Below are 22265 nucleotides of genomic sequence, written 5' to 3' on the forward strand. Positions count from 1 at the left end.
GGTATAAGTTTCATCTGCCCACTATATTTGTACTAGTTCAATCATTGTGCCACTTGGTGTGTATCCGTGATTGAATTTGTGGCTTTACTGGGGATTTATTTTGGGGTCTAATAGGAGGAGGAGAGCTCTTGGAGTAACTTGCACCTTGAAAAGTGTTGGTAGCTGATTTGAAAAATCATCACCCTCATTGATTTTACACCATGTCTGCGTTCTAGGATACAGTTGATTTTTGTCTCTCGAGCAACATGGTGCTGTCCAAGGACATTCGTAGGAAGGAGAGTTCTTCTGGGGTGGTGGTAATTAGAAGCTGCTGGGTCTGGCCCAGGAGGGCAGTGGAGGATGGCCCAAGTGTTTGGGCCTCTGCACCACATGGGAGACCAGGAAGAAGCACCTGGCTCCTGGCTTTGGATCGGCACAAAGCCAGCCTTAGTGGCCATTTGGGGAGTGAACCAATGGAAGGAAGACCTTTCTCTCTGTCTCTCTCTCTCTCACCATCTATAACTCTACCTGTCAAGGAAAAAAAAAAAAGAAGCTGCTGGGATGAATGCATGAGCTGGCTGTAGTTGAAGAAATGTTTGAAAGAGAAAGGGCAAGATACTCTTGGCTTAGGAAAACTGACATAGAACTGAATATCTGAGTGAGTATTGGGAAGTATGAGGTGGGAAACAAGAGAAACTCAAACAGGAAAGAGCAGTGTAAACCCATTCCTTAGACCTCACCTGATATTTGACAGCTCATAATCCAAGCAACTGAATTTGGGATGGAGGTTTTCAGCTTTTTCCATTGACGTTTGGAGATGGTACATAACCAGGGATTTTAGCCTAAGAAATTGCCTACTTTATTTGGCTTACACCTGGGCTTTTTAAAAATGTTGAATCTCTAAGGCCAGTGCCGTGGCTCACTAGGCTAATCCTCCGCCTGCGGCGCCGGCACCCCAGGTTCTAGTCCCGGTTGCTCTTCTTCCAGTCCAGCTCTCTGCTGTGGCCCAGGAAGGCAGTGGAGGATGGCCCAAGTGCTTGGGTGCCTGCACCTGCATGGGAGACTAGGAGGAAGCACCTGGTTCCTGGCTTCGGATCAGCGCAGCGCGCTGACAGTAGTGGCCATTGGGGGGATGAACCAACAGAAGGAAGACCTTTCTCTCTTACTGTCTAACTCTGCCTGTCAAAAAAAAAAAAAAAAAAAAAAAAAAAAAGTTGAACCTCTACTCTAGAATAAACCCATTGAATCTGTAAGTCAGAATAAAGGCTGATAAGTATAATCTTTCATAAAAGTTTTAGGAATATGATATAAACAGATCTTCTCTCTTCCTTCATGCCTGTTCATGGTCACCAACTTTGGTAAAACCTTCAAATGAGGAGAATGAGAATGCTTAATTTGTGTTGCCTGTCACCAATGAGAGTTTTCCTGCAGATTGTCCGTCCTGCTTACATGGGTATTTTTGAAGAGTCTCTCCCATCTTCCCCTTTCCTCATCAACTCTCTGGATGGCTGAGAAGCAAATGTTCTGATACCCAAAAGGCATCCTTACCTTCTCTTGCTGGGGATGACGCCCATCTCCTCGCTGTCTCCCTCCAGCGTGACTCTCCTGGCTTGCCACCACTCGTCATCGGAGGCGTTGATAACATGGAGAATATCTCCATATTTAAAACTCAGTCCTTGGCTCGGCAGCCCACTGTCCTTGCTCTTGTCATAGTCAAACATGGCTCTAGAGGAAACGAAGCAAGACGCTGTTAGGGATCTCTGAGAGCACAGATTTAGGATTCAGTCTTGGATGCTCACTCTGGCCCTGCCAATCCATTTTTCATTTGTTACTCATTCTCAGGGTGACTCCTGGGTCACAGTCTACATTCCCACTGCTTTGGCCAAAAATAGAGGATAGTTCTTTTTTCTCTTTGATGGTGACAGGGGCAGGCTATAAATCCCTAAAACTCGGGTCTGCTTTTTTTCTTGGAGACCATAGGATATCACAAGGAGATAATGGGAGATGAGGAGGTCAGTTTACCAACTGAGATTTCTTTTTTTCCTCCTGCTACAAATTTTAAAATTACTAAATAGAAGAAAATAATAAAGAGAAACATGGTTATCTTTTTAACGAAGTATTGTTTGTTATAAACAAAAAAGCTCAGCCTATAGAACTTTTTCCTTTATAATGTGGAAAAAATGGTACAGGTTGAGGATCCTTAAAATTTGAAAATCTGAAATCTGAAATGCTCTGAAATCTAAAACTGAGTTCCAACATAATGCCACATGTGGAAAAATTCACACCTGATCTCAGGTGATGGGTAGTAGTCAGATGTAGGTTCACTATAAATATTGTATCAAATTACCTTTAGTCTATATAAATAAAATGCATATGAATTATAAATGAATTTCTGTTTAGACTTGGATCCCATTCTTAAGATATCTCATTATGTATATATGAAAATATTTCAAAATTCAAAACAATCTGAAACACATCTGGTTCTCATCATTCCAGAAAAAGGATACTCAAACTGTAACAATTTAAAGGTTACTCATACGGAATCAGAATCCCTCCAGTCAGTGGCATATAGGATGGCTAAAGGAGTTATTATAATAATATGAATAAGTGCCTAAATGCAATTAATTAAAATATATCTATTTTATATGTATGTATATAGATATATCAAAATCATATGAAGAACACTATAAATCTTTTTGCTTCCATAGAATATCAAACCTATCTCATCATTGCCCTTATCACTCTGAATTGTAATTCTTGCTTTCTGTTTCCCTCATTAAAGGGCATTTTCTTATCCTTTTTTGAAGACTAGTACACTGTAATATGTACTATGTGCCAGGGTTGGAAGCAGAATCAAAATGATGAACAGGATTTTATTATTTTGCTGTTGTCTTAAGAAGTGACAATCTGTTCCAAACCCTATATTGTCTGCCTCCTGCTGTATCCCTCACTCTTAAAAACCACTGCCCCACACACAGAGGCTATGATTTTCCTGGAAAGGTAGATCTTTCCCCCTCCCTTATTATTCCCCTTTGATTTCATTCTAAGAATTTCCTTGGAGTATATCCACTGGATATGCAAAGTGAGCTAGATATGGGGAGCAGATTTTTCTAAAATTGCTGAGGACCAAGTGTGATTCCTTCCTTTCTTCTTCTCCCCTCACCCCCATCAAAGAAATGACACATCTGCTGTCATGGCAACCAAGAAGAGCTGAAGACATGACCTATAGCTCTCAAATACCACAGGAGAAGTTGAATTACTTGCAAAACAGTCTCCTTTTCTGTTAACTTTGTACCTAAGTGATGATATGCAGGCAGAATTTCTTGGCCTGAACTCCCAGAATAAATCATTTCCACCTTGATCATCTGCATCTTCCCTATCAAAGGTACAGACAAAGTTCTAGCCAGAAAAAGCCCTAGCCAAGAAAAGAGTCTCACTCCAGAGGCTGTCACTCCTCTGGTTCTGTAATATGACATAAATTAACATTCCTGAGCCATAGGTTCTTTGATGCAAAATTATTCTAACAACTACATTTACTTGGAATTGCTATGAGCATTAATGAAACAACCCATACATAGCACCTAGCCTATGGCAGGTTCAGTGTAGCAGAGCTGGCATAATGGTTAAAAGTACAGCCACACTACTAAGGCCATGTCCTATTCCTATGATGCCTTACTAGTTGTTACTTGCCTAGTTAGCTAGTTACTTGGGCAAGCTACTTCACCTGTCTTATGCTTCAGTTTCCTCATATATAATAGACTGATTTTGATGATGATGATGGAGTTGTATATGTGAGATGTTACAACAGTAATCCACATAAAGGATGTATAGCAGTGTCTGGCACATAGTGAGGAATAGTATTACAAACTCAAGTTGTTATTTCTATCTCTCCTTTTCCTTTTGAGTGGATACAAATAAAAATATTTCCTATAGATTCTACTCCAAACAAAAAAGGGTTGAATGGCAAGCCTGAGACTTCTATCCATCAGGAGTCTTGATTGCAAGGGTAGCCTTTGGCTGACACCTGGGAACGTAGCTTTTGGAAGGGTTCCCACCAGCTTCTGATAAGAATAACTCACATACCTAAACCGTACAAAAGTATCACTTATGCTGAACTTCCGCTTTCCTTCTTGGAGGTGTGGTTATACACCAGGCAGAGAAGTGCCGCCAGACCCCAGTGAAAATCCTGGATACTGAGTCTCTAGTGAGTTTCCCTGCTAGATGGCATTTCAGGCCAGTTATCACAATTTGCTACTGGAGGAATTAGGAGTGTTCTGTGTGACTCCACTAAGAGATGACTTTGGGAAGCTTACACATAATTCCCTTAAAACTGCCCCATGTTCTTTTTCTCTTTGCTGATTTTGCTTTTTATCCTTTTGCTGTCATAAATGATAGCCCTGAGCATAAATCTACCAAGTCCTGAGACCTCTAACTGTGAATCCTCAATGCTGTAGGTTATCTTGAGGAACCCCTACGAAAACTATACACTGCAAAGCATTCCCATACTCATTACTGGGAGGAGGTTAAAGTGGACATAGTAATATAACAGTTTTTACTGACAAGGGAGGCCCACTGACTAACCTACCAGGATACACAGATTAACAACACTACCACAGGGATGGAGGATGGGTCTTCAGACCCAATTCTAGTTCAGCACTCTTTGTTTTGGCCCCTGGTTCCTGGGAGGTGGTGGCAGTGGTAACCGGGGGAGTAGAGATGTGATGACCACAATGTCTACCTCTACTTGGCTCTTAGTAAGCAGCCTGACTCTTGTAGTTGTCTTTACTGATTACTATAACAATCTTGAAGGGAAAAATTAGTACCCCATTTTACAGACAAGGGAGGGAAGTCTCATGTCACACGTATTCACATGATGGAGACTGAATAAAAATGAAGTCATCTGACTCCAAAATCTATATTCTTGGCCATGTTATGACATGGCTCAGTTTTCCAGCCTACCACCATCTGGCTATGCTCATGGCCTTGCAGTACTGGGGACTTTATTTTATTTTATTTTTTTATTTATTTATTTTTTTGACAGGCAGAGTGGATAGTGAGAGAGAGAGACAGAGAGAAAGGTCTTCCTTTGCCGTTGGTTCACCCTCCAATGGCCGCTGCGGCCGGCGCGCTGCGGCCGGCGCACCGCGCTGATCCGATGGCAGGAGCCAGGAGCCAGGTGCTTTTCCTGGTCTCCCATGGGGTGCAGGGCCCAAGCACCTGGGCCATCCTCCACTGCACTCCCTGGCCACAGCAGAGGGCTGGCCTGGAAGAGGGGCAACCGGGACAGAATCTGGCGCCCCGACCGGGACTAGAACCCGGTGTGCCGGCGCCGCTAGGCGGAGGATTAGCCTAGTGAGCCGCGGCGCCGGCCAGTACTGGGGACTTTAAATCTCTGTTTCATGTCTGACCACCTCTTCTTTACATTCCTGAAGCTCCCTTAGCATGCAGTTCCTGTATCAAGATTTCTTATCCTAAAAGCACTGCTGGGATTTAGACTCCTTTGAGATGTAAAGTGTGGGGAGTGGACATGCAGAAACCATCAGGGAACCTGGTATGTCAGTAGCCAAGCAAGCAGGCTCCAGGGTCACACTGCTTGAGTTTGCACCTTTGCTAACTGCTTGATATAGCGTAAGTAACTTAATACTCTGAGACTCAAGTTTTCTTAACCATAAAACCGGCATAATTACACCAGCTATCTCAGAGAGCTATGGTGAGTATTGCATGAAACTATATATAAATATATATATATGAGGAGGTTATATATATATATATAATATATATATAAAACATCAGCATGTCAGTAGTAAGTACTCAATGAACATTAACTACTATAATTGTTAAGTTGAAAACTGTCCTGGGCTGTGATTCAGAGGACCTATGCCATTTAGCACAAGTCTTCTGGACTGCATATAAGACACCAAAACACCTATCTTCAGGACTCAGTGCCCTCACAGATCCACATTCTCAATACAGGTCTGTGGAAATGTTTCAGACGACTTTGTCTCTCAAGCCTCAGTGTCCCTTTTGGAAGAGTGAGGGGAGGAGTGGGGTTTCTTTCTAGAGGTCCCCATCAAGTCATTCATTCATTCTACTGTGCTGCATTCTATTTCACAGGGTCCTTGAAGGGGAGTTTCCCACTCCTGCCTTTAGCAATAGGAGTCTTCATTGAGAGGCTCAGCAACATACTATTTGCATGAGCTCTATTTATCTTAGACAATTTATCCTCCAGGATTATACTGATTCAGACTTATCAGGTCCCTAAAACCAAACATCTGACACATTACAGCAGCTTCTGACTCCTTTGGATATTAATGGATCTTCACGCCTGGGAAAAATGCTACAATGCCCCATCACCTAATTCAGAAAGCGATAAGCTGTTTTTAATTTGCTTTATGTGCTAATTCATCACAGCAACTTTTATAAAATGCCATTAAGACTCACACTTTCCACCCAGGGTGCTTTTAACAAGTCCATTAGACAAGTGGAATTTGACATGAATAATACAATTCTTCTGTTGTTGCTCTTACCCCTCCTGAATTTTAACAGGCAGGGGCCTCTTGCCAATTGGGAAACCTAGTAAGGGACGAGTGAAGCAGCTGCTCATCCTCATAGCTGTGTGATACCTGGGTCCCTAGTGAAATAGTGCTTATTATGTGTATCACAATGAGCTAGGCATTTATGGGATCGGCAAGACAGCCTATGGGTTAGATGTCAGGCTTACAAGACAGAAGAGGCTTGGGTTAAAGTCCCACTTATTCCAATTTTAGCCCTGCATTTTAAGTGTTATTTAACCTCAGAGATGACCACTGAGCCATGACCATTCCCTCATCCAGGAAGCACAGATAAGTATGGCATTAACTCAAAATGTTGTTGTGGAAATACAAAAATAGATGATGCTTGTAAAGTGCCCGACACAGAATGAATTCCACTTATTATTATTGACAACAATCCTGTCATGTAAGCATTTTTTTTGGTCTCATAAAGAAAATGAGACTAAAAGAAAAAAGGGCTAAAATGAAAAAGCAAGTAAGTGGCAGAATCAGCATTCAAATATAGAGAGCCTCAGAAGGAGTGCAGCCTGCTGACAGCTCATTTTTATTCTGGTGAGATCTGGATAAGACCTACAGAATTTTAAGTGAATTAATGTGTATATTTTAAGCTGTTTAGATTTGTGGCAATTTTTAGTGGTAGCAATACAAAATTAATACTAATTTGTAATGCAGTACCAGATATAGGGTATTGAATTGCACATACTTAAGAACATGCAGTGGACTTACCCCTAATGATAGAGCTAGAAACATGCCAGGGGATTCCAATTCAATCCCATCAAGGTGGCATGTACCAATGCCATCTTACTAGTCAAAGTGATCAGTTTAAGTTCATAATTGATCATAATGATAGGCTTAAGTGTCAAAGGGAACATATAAACAAGACTAGTGTCTGCTAATAATAACTGATAGAATTAAAAAGGAGAGAATGATCCTATATAGGAAGTGGGATACACAGCAGACTCATACAGTGGCAGATGTCCTAAACAGTACTCTGGCCTCAGAATCAGCCCTAAAGGCATTCGGATCTGGCTAAAAAGCCCATGAGAGTTTCTCAGGAATGGAAAGCCAAGACACTGTGGCAAAACAACAACAACAACAACAACAACAAAAAAAAAACAACAACAAAAAACCAAACACCAAACCTAAATGAAAGATCTCTGTGAGTGAGATCCCAGTGGAAAGAACGGGCCATCAAAGAAGGAGAGAAGGAGACACCTTTCTCTGAAGGGAGGAGAGAACTTCCACTTTGACTATGGCCTTGTCTAAACAAGATTGGAGTTGGTGAACTCAAGAGGCTTCCATAGCCTTGGCAGCTCATGACAAGAGCCTTGGGTAATTATTAATGTCATCAATAAGAGTGTCAATTGTTAAATCAACAACAGGAGTCACTGTGCACCTATTCCCCATGTAGGATCTCTGTCCTTAATGCATTGTACTATGTGAATTAATGGTAAAACTACTACTTAATCAGTACTTTGTACTTTGTGTATCTATGTGGGTGCAAACTGACCAAGTTGATCTTCTGTATATAAAGATAATTGAAAATAAATCTTGATGAAGAATGGGATGGGAGAAGGAGGGGGAGATGGGATGGTTGCGGGTTGAAGGGAGGGAGGTTATGGGGGGAAAGCCACTATAATCCAAAAGTTGTACTTTGAAAATTTATATTTGTTAAATAAAAGTTGAAAAAAAAAAACATGCAGTGGCTTTGGAATTGGGTAGTGGCCTGAGGCTGGATGCTGGGGGACATGATAGAATAGCACAGATTGCTTTGGACAAAGATTAGCAAAAATACAGACTTTATGGATGCTGCCAGTAAAGCTTCAAAGACTTCCTAGAGAAATCAGGTCTTGGATAATGCAGAGGGGAAAGGATCAGAGGGAATGAGGAACGTGATCCTGAAACTGTGGGAAAGGGATTCTTGCTATGGAGTGGCAGACAGCTTAGCAGAATTATGTGGAAAATTACGTGGAAAAAAGAATCATCAGGGCTGTACTGTGTAAAGAAAAGTGATGGCTCTGCAGAAACTTCTATGTCTTACATCTTTAGAATTTAGAACCTCATGTGGCAAAGGGACTTGGAGAGTGATTAAGATCAAGTGTTTTGGGATAGAGAAAGTAGCCTGGATTATCTGGGTGAACCTATTCTAATCTCGTGAGTTCTTTAAAAGCAGGAGAAAAAAAAGGCAGAAAGTAGAGATGCAGTAGGAGAGAGACTTGACTGTAGTAGCCAAATTCAAAACTAGAAGAAAGAAATTTATAACTGCAATGGAAAACGAATATAAAGGACAAGAAAGAGCATGATTTAATAGGGGTCAGGTGGAAGGCAAAGACCCCCAATTTGATGAACTTGTCAAATATTCTTTGGAATCAAAACAACTACTCAAAAAAAAAAAAAAAATAACAGCTCACTGAGTGCCTGTTACTGGCCAGGCCACGTGCAAAGTACCTCTGCTTTATATAATTTCATTGCATTGAATTCCTACACATAGTTTGCTTTACAGGCATGATAACTAGTTCCATTTTGCAGACAAAGAGCTTAAGGCTTTCATTTCTTATCCTTTAATGCTTTGTCTAGTTCTCCTGAAGCCCTATGAGATAAATATGGTTTCCTCTATTTTCAAACAAAGAAACTGAGGCACAGAAGAAGCAGCCTTTTCTTTCTCTAAAGGTGCGATGCATCCTACTTTTGCATCCCTATTGGAAAGGCTATGACTTCCAGTCTTGAATGGGAATGAATTTGGCCTCCTCAACAGCATCAGAAGCTGTGGAAGCTCAGGAGCGCCCAGATCCAGCCTCAGTACAGAATGTTTGCAGATGAATTTATAAATGAACAACTGAATCAGCAAATTACTCCCTTCTGTGCTGTGAACTTGTTTGGGCTAGAGAGACCTTTGTTTCCATGACAACTTTGAAATCCAAGAAACTGAGTACTTCCACTCAATTTCCTTAATCTCTTGAAATTGAGGATTCTGATTAGACAGGACTTGATTCTCACCTTTTGGTGCAGTAAGAGAAAGAACAAAAACAACAGAAGACAAAGTCTGCTCTTTCCTCCATCCCACTGTATTGAACTTGGACAGGTATGTTCCATTTTCATATTGTTAAAATAAGTGGCTGTGGATAGTGCAAAAAGCATAGATCCTGGAGTGAAGAGACACACATTTGGTTCACCTCTTTCTGGCAGTCATTAAGAAAATTGGTGGGATAATCTGAACTTTTGTGTTGCTCTCAATGGGGTTAAAGATTTCTATATTGCACATATTTGCAGATTCAATGAGAAGTTATAGGAAAAGTATTTACCACAATAACTGGCAGTCAACAGTTCCTTCACTTCATCTCTTGCCTATATCTAGCGTTGAGCAAATATTGGAAGGAGAATAGAATATGTTATCTTTTAAATGTGATATAAAAATACACACAAGGTAAACCTCTTCAAAACATTGTCCCACCAGATGGGTGTGGGAAAGGATGTGATTTTTTTGCCTTTGCATATTCTAGTTTGTATAAGTGCAGGGGATGGAGAAGGCTCCTAGTCATCCTGTTCCCAGGCCCTACCACATAGCAGATACTCAATAAAAGTTGTAGGTTTTTTTTTAACTTGTCACTTATTCTTGTTATAGAGAATTCTCTATATTTCAACAGTTTTGATGCAATTGCTTATTGATGATTATTGAGTAAATACTAGACCTTACTTTGTAATAGTTCTAGATTATTTATTATCTTTAATTCAAAATACACCTCCTTAAAACAGGCATTATTCCAATTTATGTGTCATGGATTGTGGTGTCACATGGCTTAAGCCATTTAATTATTAATAACTTTGGAAGCCAGATTTTAACTCTAAAGAAAATTCTTCTCAGGGCCGACACTGTGGTACAGCCAGTTAGGCTGCTGCCTGTGATTCTGGCATCCCATTTGAATGCTGATTTAAGTGCTTCTGTTCTAGCTCCCTGCTTATGCACCTGGGAAAGCAGCAGATGATGGCCCAAGTACTTGGGCCTCTGTCACCCAGGTTGGAGACCTGGATGGAGTTCTAGGCTCCTGGCTTTAGCCTGGCCCAGCTCCAGCCATTGCAGTCATTTGGGGAGTGAACCAGGAGATTGAAGATTTCTCTCTGAATAAAACAAACAAAAAGGATATTCTTCTCATCATACTAGACTGTTCCTTTCTATGTTATGAGGCAGGTGGGGAGATGCCAATTTCTACTGCACCCAAGAAATCAGACAGTCCCTGCTACAATGAAAGATATAGCTAACTGTACATCAACCAGAGGCCTTATGGCCTGGGCCTCCCAGAAACTGTGGCATTTTGATTATATTCAGGGGAGAGGTACCACTTCCACAGGTAATATCTAACTCTTTCTCTTTCTCTCTCCTCTCCCATTTGAAGGATGAGACGTGAGTGTATTTCTTATGTCAGAAGGATCATTTCAGAAAATTCACCACCAGTCTCCAGCAAGGGGACCTCACTGCAGCTGTATCCTGGCAGCTGTGAGATTAGACTACACTCCAGTGCCCACGGGCAAATCTCCCATCTGAGGCAAAGCTGAGACTGCCCAGAGGAGAGCTCACTGGACCACCGCAAATGGTACTTAAGGTTTCAGGTTTGGGTGAAACTGTAAGTATTAATTCTCTTAGAATAATTGTATTTTACCCAAAATCCCATCAGCTGGCTATGCAGAAAATGAAACATGGCTGGGGTGAACAGCTCGAGTGCTGTGACGATTTTAAGAGCTCTTATGTTCTGGCTCTGTGTATTAGGCAATCGAGATACTGTAAACAGACTGAGATATTCCAGAGAGGCTGACACAATCCTGATTGCATATTCTAGTCTTTTATTTCTTTTTAAAAGAAGGTTTATCCATTTATTTGAAAGGTAGAATGTGAGATGGAGAAACACACACACACACACACAGAGAGAGAGAGAGAGAGAATCTTCCATTTGCTGATTTACTCCCCAATTGGCTGCAACAGTCAAGTATAGGCCAGGCCAAAACCAGGAGCCTGGAACTGCTTCCTGATCTCTCACATGGGTTGCAGGAACCCAAGTACTGCTGCCTTTCCAGACGTAACAACAGGGAGCTGCATCACTGGGACTTGAATCAGCACTCTGATACAGGATGCTGGCATGCCAAGTGGGACTGTATACTGCTATGTCATAATGCTGACCCCACAACCTTTAATTTCTGATTGGAACTAAAAATATAGATCAAGATTTGGTATCTGCCTTTCAGGGTTTTACCACAAGTAATTAATAAGCTTGCAATGATGAAAAAGCAGATGTATTCTGATATGGAAATTCATTATTGCTGGTATACAATTACCATTTGAGCATTTAGATTTATATATAAACAACTTAGATAAGATCATGAGATTGGGACATCAGATAGTCCTGGATTCTAATATTGGCAGTGCCATTTTAAGCAGCTGTGTGATTTTCAGCAAAGTATGTTACATCTCTGTATTGGGGTTTCTGACTGCAAAATGAGGGGTAAGAATCATTGCCCAGGCATTGCAGTGTAATGGGTATAGCTGCTGCATGCAGTGCCAGTTTCCCATATTGGTGCTTGTTCTTCTCTGGACCACTCCACTTACGATTCATCCCCCTGCTAATGGCCTGGAAAAAGCAGAAGATGGAACAAATGTTTGGTCCCCTGCACCCACCTGGGAGAGCCAGATGAGGCTCCTAGAACCTGGCTTTGGCCTGGCCCAGTACCTGGCCTTTGTGGCCAGCAACAGCCGGAGCTGTGGCAATCCGAAGCCAGGAGCCAGGAACTACTTCTGGGTCTTCCATGTGGGTGCAGGGACCCAAGGACTTGAGTCATCTTCTACTGCTTTCCCAGGCCATAGCAGAGAGCTGGATCAGAAGAGGAACAGCCGGGACTAGAACTGGCGCCCATATGGGATGCTGGCGCTTCAGGCCAGGGCTTTAACCCACTGCACCACAGCGCCAGTCCCAACCACTGCTTTCCACACACATTTTCTTTCAAGTGTTTACTGACTGACAAATGCTATGAGCCAGCATGGTGTCTGGCTTAGAGGAGCTGCTGGATAAAATTCTTTTTCTCACAGGCATATGAAAAATGGAAGAAAGACACCCAAGAATGGTTGATATTACTGCCTCATATCCTTGGTACATCATAGTGGTGGTTCATCAGAACAAATAATGAAATTTACATGTTACAAAGCCAGATGGTTGGGCAATCACTTTAGTTCCCCCAATACTGAGCTTATGTTTCTGTCTATGATTTTTCAGAAAACTGAATGAGAGCTACATGCTAGATTGTGGCAGAAGAAGATTGGGAATCATGGAAAATTCACCTCAAAATTTTACAAGGGTCCATGGTGTTTCTTACCATCACCTATTGAATCAGGGCAGATAGAGAGGACAGGTGATTCCTTGCTCATCCAGGTATAAACAATGAGTTCAGAATGTAACCATACTCCCACAAATAGACATAAGAAGATACTCATTTAAACAGCAAACATAATATTTATGGGGTATCTACTATGTGCCAGGTACTGTATTACTTAGTGGGAATTCAGCATTGAACAAGGAGCTTGCTTCTGATACTCTTGTGGAACTTAAGGTTTGGTTCAGAATGTGTAAATCAGCATGTTCACTGGCCATTTATTTACTCATTCAGCAAATGTTTATTGAGCATTTACTATGTAATCAATGATAACTCTAGGAACTTGCACTCTATCAATAAATGGAAACAGGCAAAATTCCTGCCATGGGGTGAGTGTTTAGCATAGCAGTTAAGACACTGATGAAAATGCCTATGTCCTGTATTGGCGCACTTGAGTTCCACACCTGGTTCAGGCACCTGGAACCAGCTTCCTGCTAAAGTGAACCCTGTGAGGTGGCAGTGAGGGCTTAGGTAATTGGATTACTCCCACCTATGTTGGGGGTGGTGGTGGTGGTGGATTAAGTTTCCTGCTCCCTGCTTTACTCCAGCCTATGCTGGCATTGTGGCCATTTGGAGAGTCAGCCAGCACATGGGAGCTCTCTCTTTCTGCCTCTCAAATAAATAAGGCTAAACAAATTTTAAACATCTGCATTCATGGAGCTTACATTCTAGTGGGAGGAGAAGAATAAAAAACAATTAGTCTAATATGAAAGCATAGAGAGTGATAGATTGGGAGCTTGCAATTGCTCCGAAAAAAGTTAAAAATAGAGCAGGGTTAAGGGAGATTGGGATTAAGAGATGGAGTAGGGCTGTGGTGATAGTAAAGGTGGTAATTTTAAGTGGGGGTGGCCTAAGCTAGACTTACTGAGAAAGAGACATATGAAGCAAGGCTTAAAGGAGATGGAGTCTGTCACGCAGACATCTAAGGAAACAGTGCTCTAAGAACATGGAAGCACCTACAAAGCTCTCTGCACACTTAACAGTTAAATAGGCACAATTTGTGTTAGAAATTAGTATGGGTGCTATAAAATTACAGAACAGAAAACCTCATTAGATGCTCCCAAAGAAGTTGATGAATGCAGGGACAATTTGACCAGATCTACTACCTGAGAAGCACTAGCACACCTGCTCAGTTCACCCTACTGAGTAGCTTTGTCCTTCAGAAATTCTCTGAATAGGAGACCCTCTGTAATAATAGTGACCTCACATTTCTGAGGGCTCAGCTTCATTCTCTCAGCTTCTCTTCCTTCTTGTCTCTTTTCTCTCAGACACACACTTCTACAAATTGCACACTGTAGATGCAGTTTTTTTGATGAAGAACTTTTTAAAGTATTGTTAAGAAAGAAGCAGCATTGGCTAACATTAAAAAAAATATAAACCACCCTACAAACTTCAGTCCACTTTGAAACTCATGACTTCTCTGGAAACCTTTCCAGTCTATCCAGAGAGGGATATTCCTTCTAGTCACCTTGTCATATTGTTACTCTGTACATGACCTTGGTCTTCTTATCAGGTAACAGTTTAGCAGATTTGCCTGTAGGTGTGTCTTTCCTTCACTACTCATGAGGAGCAGAAGCTTCAATAAGCTCTGCATCTCACACAGATGGTGTGAACTGAACTGTGTGTGGTGTGAAGCTGAACTGAACTGAACTGAACTCAGAGCTCAAGCTGTGTGATCACAGCTCAAGCTGTGAGAATTTCTTCATCTCAGTGGCTCTCTTGGGATTTTCTCAACTGTAAAATAGGATTAAAATGGAATTTCATCCATTTTTAGATGTACCATTTTTATTTTCAAATGTGATATCAGGGTGTATCTTAACTGTTGATGCCATCTTGTAATTTAATTGACAATTTTTTTTCTTGGTGATACAGTAGTTGTATCTTACAAACTATGAAAACTAACAGTCACTGAAACACGGTAAGAACCATTTCACAGGTGGCTGTGAAAATGAATGAATTGTGGATGAAAAGCTCTCAATCAGTACCTGGCACAGAACATAAGTGTGATATATGTGCATGTGTGCATGTCTTAGCTGCTGCTGTTTTGGTGTTGTTATATATTGTGGGTTACTAAGGGTCACCTCATCATTCTCTCTTCTTTCTATCCCTTTTATTTTCTTTTACAAATTCTTATAGTACTCTTTCCTCAATGGCTTATCAAAAAATGCTGATATGCCAAAGACTCTTGCTGCAGCCTGACTTTTGCTCAGTATGAGTTCTGTTCAGTGGCTCTATTTAATTGAGTGAAATGTCTATAGGAAATGATCCTAGCTTTGGCTAATAGCTCAGAAATTTGGAGGGGAAAAAAGAACTAAGGTTATTCAGAATAGGAGAGTCTATGTTTTTAGTACTTTTGGCTTATGTGAATATTATTAGTGTTGCATCCCAATAAAACAACCTTGTAACTTTAGTTCTAAAGTTTCAAGCTGAGATATTTTCCATATACCAAGCGTAAGTCATCCACTTATTCATGTATTAATTTACTGAATATTCACTATATGCTGGGCAGAAAGATAGTGGAAGATGTTAGCTGGACTTGGGAACACTCGCCCAGTTTGCCATTTAACTTGTTCTGTGGCTATAGGCAAAGTCCTTAAATTCTGTTTTGTATTCTGTAAATTAAAGACCAATACTGCTTGATAGACATCACTGGGATTGATTTAGGTAGCACACATAAAACTGAAACAACAGGGATCTTGGTTCCCAGATACAAGGAAAACAAAAATAATATGTACTGGCATGGAAAACTATGTCACAATTCAACTTTTATGGAATGCAGGAATGATTTGATCCCACTGGTGTATTTTAACATTGACATATATATCTGACACTTATCTGGCCTTTACTAAGTGACAAATCTAGAGCTAATCGTTCTAAAGGCTGTAAATGCCAAGGGAATTTGGAGCAAAGAAAGCCCAAGGTGGGCTAGACTAGCCAAGCAGTGGGCCTTTTTCTCCTTCATGCTCTTCTCTTTCTATATGGTAAAGTGATCAGACAGAACTGCAGGACTGCGCTGAAAAATAGCCCATACAGTGCAACATTTAAACATGTAATCATGCTTTCAGTCTTATTCAACATATGCTCATTGTGTGCAATGTGTTATGTTAGATACCGAGGATACAATGGAGAATAAGAAAAATAGTGGCACTTTTGGCAGTTAGAGGAAAGGCAGATGCAGAAGACATAATTACCAATATGACATGTTGTAAAAAGCAAATGAGCAAATAACTCATGAGAATATCCAATGGCGAGAAATGAAACTGACTCTGGTTGGGCTAGGGGCATTGGTTTTGGAAGGCTTCAATGTAAGAACTGCAGGATGAGCAGTGTGGTTAGAGGGAGCAGCACACTCAGAGGCTCTGAGGTGAGAAATGGGAGTCAGTGAACTTAAAGGAAGATCAGTGTCCTTGACAGTCCGGGGTAGGACGAGTGGGAAGGAGAGGCCAGGTTTCACAGGGTCCTCTAACTCTTTGGAAGAATACTTTCTCTTCCTCTGGACAATGGGAACCCATTGCAGTATTTTAGCAGGATGTATGATGATAAGATTTTCACGGAAACAGATCTTTCAGCTCTGGTGTAGAGAATGGATTGGAGAGCAACTGAATGGACAAGATGGTATGTTGAGATCCTAGGAAGTGAACAAAGATGACAACCAAATAATGATGGTTTGGCCAGCGTGGTGGTAGTAGGATAGATAGATAGGTTCAGACATATCTGTCTATCTGATCATAATCTACATGCAATGTTCTCTAATTTTTATTACCCAAGTAAACTATTCCTTTTTCTTGCAAAAGAAATCTTCTAGCAACATAACAATAAAACCTCTGACTGAAGTCAGGGAAAGCAGAACATTGCTCCCACCCCCCTAAACTTCACAGCAGCCATAAAGCTCCTAAGAGGAGCTCTGGGTCTCCTTAAATCGGAGCATGAAAAATTTCCATCTAGGACATTAGGTCCCAAAACCTTTAAAAATGAAGAAAAATGTTTTTACATTGATGCCATGACATCTCTAAAATCACTTCTAGTTTCATTGATGTCCATTTTCTTCTCCTTGGAGCATTTTTGGAATTTAAAAGGCCTCCCTGAAATAACTAGAGAAACACTAGTATGTCCCAAACTCTAATCACAGGAAACCTGCAGGATGGAATTGTGATTATTCCTTGTAAGGAGTAACCACAGCCACTTGACAGAATTCAATTCAACAAGCTATTTATTGCATGTATTTTTAAGAGAAGACTCCCCTGTGTTCACAGCAGTTATTTATGTTGACAAGAAGATGATAGTTCCTTGGAAAAAGAGACATATTCTTGTTAGAAGCTCATCACATTCATAGAGAACAAGAGAAGCTCCCAGGTGGAAATCAAGGGCAAATCCAGTGAAGCATGTGTGTGGATTTGGATTGAGAACAACTGGACAGGCAGAGGAACATTTCTAAAGAGAGGAGGAAAGAATGAGGGAGTTCTATTGGATACTGTTTTTGTTTTTTTCACATCAGCAAAAGTTGGGCTTTGATAATGAAACAAATGAGAAATCCAACTGGAAGTTGGTCTATCAGCTCTGATAGGAGCAGGAAAGCATGAGGTGAACCTGGTGACACTAGTTTTCCTAGCAAATTTAGTATCCAGTGGAAGGCAAACTGAGATGATGCTAGGGAAGATGTCTGGATGAGGAAGTAGAAGTGAGCAATCAGGTTGTTCAACTGATCCCAGGCGAGTAGTCCAAGATCCACAACTCCAATTATTAGTCTATAATGAAAGGCCATTACTGCCTTTTTCTATCTCACAGCCCTGACTTCCATGATTTTTAACAATTGTATGGGGACTGTCTTGGAACTGGCCAATATTCTTTACTTGTTCTCTGTCTCCCTTTCTTCCCACCTGGGTCCAGTTTCTTATTATTTGTTTCTTAAGAACTCCAAAGAGTGTGCTCAGAGGTAAAGGCAAAAAAGAAGCAAGATAATATGTCTGACCTCACACAATTTATGAGTCTAGTAGGTGAGCCATATAATTAGAAAATTAATTATTTTTAGAGTTTGTTAAGTACAACAGTAGAGTCATGTACAATCTACAGAGGAAACCAAGGGCTATCCACTCTGAATGATGAGTGTTAACAACCTGCTGTGGCCATCCACTTCTGTTAGCCTGGCCAGACTACCTGCTTGGCTACATCCCAAGTTACTTCCAGTGATACCAGCGGTTAACCACTCAACAAAATGAAAGTGCTCTGTAATCCAAGCTCTATGCAATCATTTATAAAGTTGGAACTTCAGCTGTCTTTAGGAATTTTTCACTACCTCAGTTTTTGCAGAAATATTTTATACAATTTGAAAAGCAAATATTAATCTTCTAGGCTGTGCATCATAGTCATACATTTGGCCATCTTGAATCAAGGTTAGAAATGATAGATAAATTTAACTGGCAGTCTTGGGTTATTGAGTTTTAGGAATAATAGCAACTGTAATGGAATAATTAGGTAAGCTGAAAGCTTAATTCTCATCAAATTTGCCAAAAGGAAAGCAGGCATTTTTTAAAGAGTTTTTTTTTTTCTTATTTGCAAGGCAGAGTTATAGAGCGGGGGCAGGAGTAGGGGTTCGGGGGGAGAGAGAGAGACCTTCCATCTGCTAGTTCACTCCCCAAATGGCTGCAATGGCCAGGGCTGGGCCAGGCTGAAGCCAGGAACCAGGAGCTTCATCCAGGTCTCCCATATTGATGCAGAGGCCCAAGAACTTGGGTCATCTCCTATTGCTTTCCCAGGTGCTAGCATTGCAGGCAGTGGTTTAACCTGCTACACCATGATATCAGCCCCAGGTATTGGATTTTGAAGAAATACCCTATAGACTGGTTAGTTGGGACAGTGGGAAGGAATCTTCCCTGCTTTGCAGACTGGTAAGCATCCTAAGGGAATCAACTTGTGAAGTTAATGAAGTTAGACTGTTAGGTAAGGCAGAGGCTCATTGCCTAGGGCAGAATTAGATCAATTCTGGCAGACCAAAGTATTCACAAGGGGCCTCTTGCAATTTAATTTCATCATTTAGAGAAGATGGAGTCATTGATTCCAAGAGAGAAATAATATGGAGTCTATAACATCAGCAGAGAAATATCTATTTTGGTGAAGTAATTTGCTTGATAATCCACAAAGATATGATGTGAGCTTTTGTAATTTCTTGGAAAAGTCACATAGTTCATTATTTCTCCAAACTGGCCCTTTATTTAGTCCAAAGTCTCCCACTGCGGTTTATTATGTTTCTTTGCTGTTCTCTGTCTCTCCCTACTCTCAATATTTTTTTTTTTCAGAATCTGATACATTTAATTTTTTGTTGGCTTTAAATAATTTCTAGTAGCATTGTTTTGGTAAAATTGAAGATTTTTCTTTTAATTTTATTGTTACTTCTGTCAGTCTTTCTTTTTATTTTTTTGGACAGGCAGAGTGGACAGTGAGAGGGTGACAGAGAGAAAGGTCTTCCTTTTCTGTTGGTTCACCCTCCAATGGCCGCTGTGGCCAGTGTGCTGCGGCTGGCACACCACGCTGATCCGAAGCCAGGAGCCAGGTACTTCTCCTGGTCTCCCATGCGGGTGCAGAGCCCAAGCACTTGGGCCATCCTCCACTGCACTCCCTGGACATAGCAGAGAGCTGGACTGGAAGAGGAGCAACCGGGACAGAATCCGGCGCCCCGACTGGGACTAGAACCTGGTGTGCCGGCGCCGCGGGTGGAGGATTAGCTTATTGAGCTGTGGCGCCGGCCACATCTTTCAGTCTTTTAAGGCATGTGACATTAAAATACAAGTTGTGTATTTATTTTTCAGTCAAAGATGCTAAGTCTACCTATACTGATAATACAGGATTCAACAGGAGAAAGAAACAAGGGAGGAAATTAACAGTTATTGAATACCTCCTGTTGGCCAGTCGCTAGACTGGGGACATTACATGTATGGTGCTGAATTATAAGAACACTATGAATTTATTCTTCCTATTTTACAGGTTAAAAAATGGGGTTCATAGACATCAAGTCATCTGACTGTAGTCATGTAGCTTATAAGCAGCAGAATTAGGAACTGCATGCATTGAAGTCTGCTAGTCCTTCATGTCTGTACCCACTACTGTGTCTGCTTTACAGGGCACCTTTTTTTCCTATCGAGGAAGACCACATCCTTGTTACTCAGGAGAGGCCTGACTAATTAAAGCTTCTATTTTCATGTTAGTATCAATTTGTTTGACATACATGGATTAGATATCCACTAAATGCCAAAACTAGTGCTGGGTGCTATGTGTGTATATGAGTAAAACCTGGACTTATCTATCAATAATATTCTAATCTAGCATGGCAGGTAGTCATGTGCACAAATTATAGGAAAGTCATACTTCAGCAGTACATAAAAGAATGATGAACAATATGTTGCTGAATAAGGTGAAGATGGAGTTACATTAATTTATATTATGAGAAACCTAAGAAAGCTTTATAGAAGAGGTGGCATTTGTGGTAAGCCAGTAGGAATGCATATGACTTGGCCAAAAAAAAATAAAAAAAGAAAGAAAGAAAAGAAAAAGCATTAGAGGCTGAATGAACAAAGGTATCAGCATATCAAAAAGACAGATACATTCCCATGTTTATAGTAGCCCAATTCACAATAGTCAAGATATAGAATCAACCTAGATGTCCATCAACTGATGAGTGGGTCAAGAAAATATGATATATATACATGATGGAATTTTACTCAGCCCTTAGAAAGAATGAAATCTTGACACTTCCAACAAAATACGTGGAACTGGAGATCGTTACCTTAAATGAAACAAGCCTGACACAGAAAGATGAATATCACGTGTTTTATATGCAGAAGTTAATATATGTACATATATATAATATATACAGTGTATAAAATGGTAGAATGTCATATTATGTGGTATATGGGTAGTTACAAATATTGTCTTCACTGACTTATGCCATGTACACAACAATATACTCTTCTTTCCTCACTCTATGATTTACTGTCATGAATCCCACATTTGATGATGTCAATATTCCTGTAATCAAGGAAAAATAGTACATATGTATATATTTAAAATAGCTACATATGAAGCACATATGGAAAAGTTAAAATTATTAAATCTTAAAATGAAAAAGGTACAAAATAATGCTTTGAGTTTAGGGATTTATGCATCTCTCAGAACCTCTAGAGTTAAGTGAGATTTCTTGGGTGTCTGGTGAGAAATGGAAGCCAGAATATTAGTGGAATTTGAAAGTCCTGGGATATAAAGGAAGGCTGAGTCTCATAATCTCACAGTTCTTGCTATGTGTGTGGGCAGATTTGAGGTCAATCATACCTATTCCTTCTTTTATGGATGGGGTCCAATGAATGCACTTATTCTGATTATAATGGAGAAATCAAGCAGGTGGTTGGAAATGAGAATCTAAACTTATGAGTAGGAAAAGGCTGTAGACAGAGTTAAGTTGTTGACGCAGATTTGCTCACTAAAAGCCGTGTTTGGCTCTCTGTTCTTCTCTTTTGAAAGAATTACAATTTTTACCCATTTACATTGTTGTGTGGTTAAAAGACTACACTTCCTATATTTCCTTGCATCTAGTTATACATGAGAATACAATCTGACAACCAAAACGGGTTTGTTTATTTAATTTTTTTAAATTAAATGATGTTTATTTTGACAAAAGTTTTGAAATATATGCTCATTTTTCCTTTTTTTAAAATTTTATTTAAGTTATATAAGTTTCATGTAGATTTAGGAACATAGTGATACTTCCCATCCTATCGTCCCTCCCACCCACACTCCAACCCTTCTTCCTCCTCCCTCTCTTATTCCAACTCTGAATTTTTACAAAGATCTACTTTCAGTTTACTAAATGATCATAAAATTAACCTTACACTAAGTAAAAGAGTTCAACAAATAATATAAGAAGAAAACATTATTCCTCAACAGAAGAGACAAGGGCTGTAAACAATCATCGAATCTCAAAATACCCTTTTCACTCCAACACATTACACTTTAGGTACTCTATGAGTTACCTTGGATCAGGGAAAACATATGATATCTATCTTTTGGAGACTGGCTTATTTCATTAAGTATAATGTTCCCAATTGTGTCCATCTTGTTGCAAAGGATAGGATTTCATTTTGTTTTATAGCTGAATAGTACTCCATAATGTGTGTGTGTATGTGTGTGTGTGTGTGTGTGTGTGTGTGTTTCATAATTAACTTATCCAGTCAACAGCTGATGGACATGTGGGTTGATTCCAAATCTTAGTTATTGTGAATTGTGCTTCAATAAACATGGTGGGGGTGGATACAGATCACTCTTCCAGATGCTGAT

At 40.3% G+C, this 22265-nt stretch overlaps 1 protein-coding gene across 29 annotated transcripts in view; it reads right to left on the reverse strand.

The window, feature by feature from the left end:
* The window catches only part of DLG2 (discs large MAGUK scaffold protein 2), a 2256157-nt gene that overhangs the window by 88193 nt on the left and 2145699 nt on the right, over positions 1 to 22265 (reverse strand). For all 29 annotated transcript variants that reach the window (XM_051821188.2, XM_051821179.2, XM_051821160.2 and 26 more), the window contains one exon: positions 1528 to 1704. In XM_051821188.2, coding sequence (XP_051677148.1) covers positions 1528 to 1704 — 177 coding nt within the window. The remainder of the gene's footprint in view (positions 1 to 1527; positions 1705 to 22265) is intronic.

This window comes from Oryctolagus cuniculus, chromosome 1 (assembly GCF_964237555.1).
Source record: "Oryctolagus cuniculus chromosome 1, mOryCun1.1, whole genome shotgun sequence".
NCBI classification, from domain to species: domain Eukaryota; kingdom Metazoa; phylum Chordata; class Mammalia; order Lagomorpha; family Leporidae; genus Oryctolagus; species Oryctolagus cuniculus.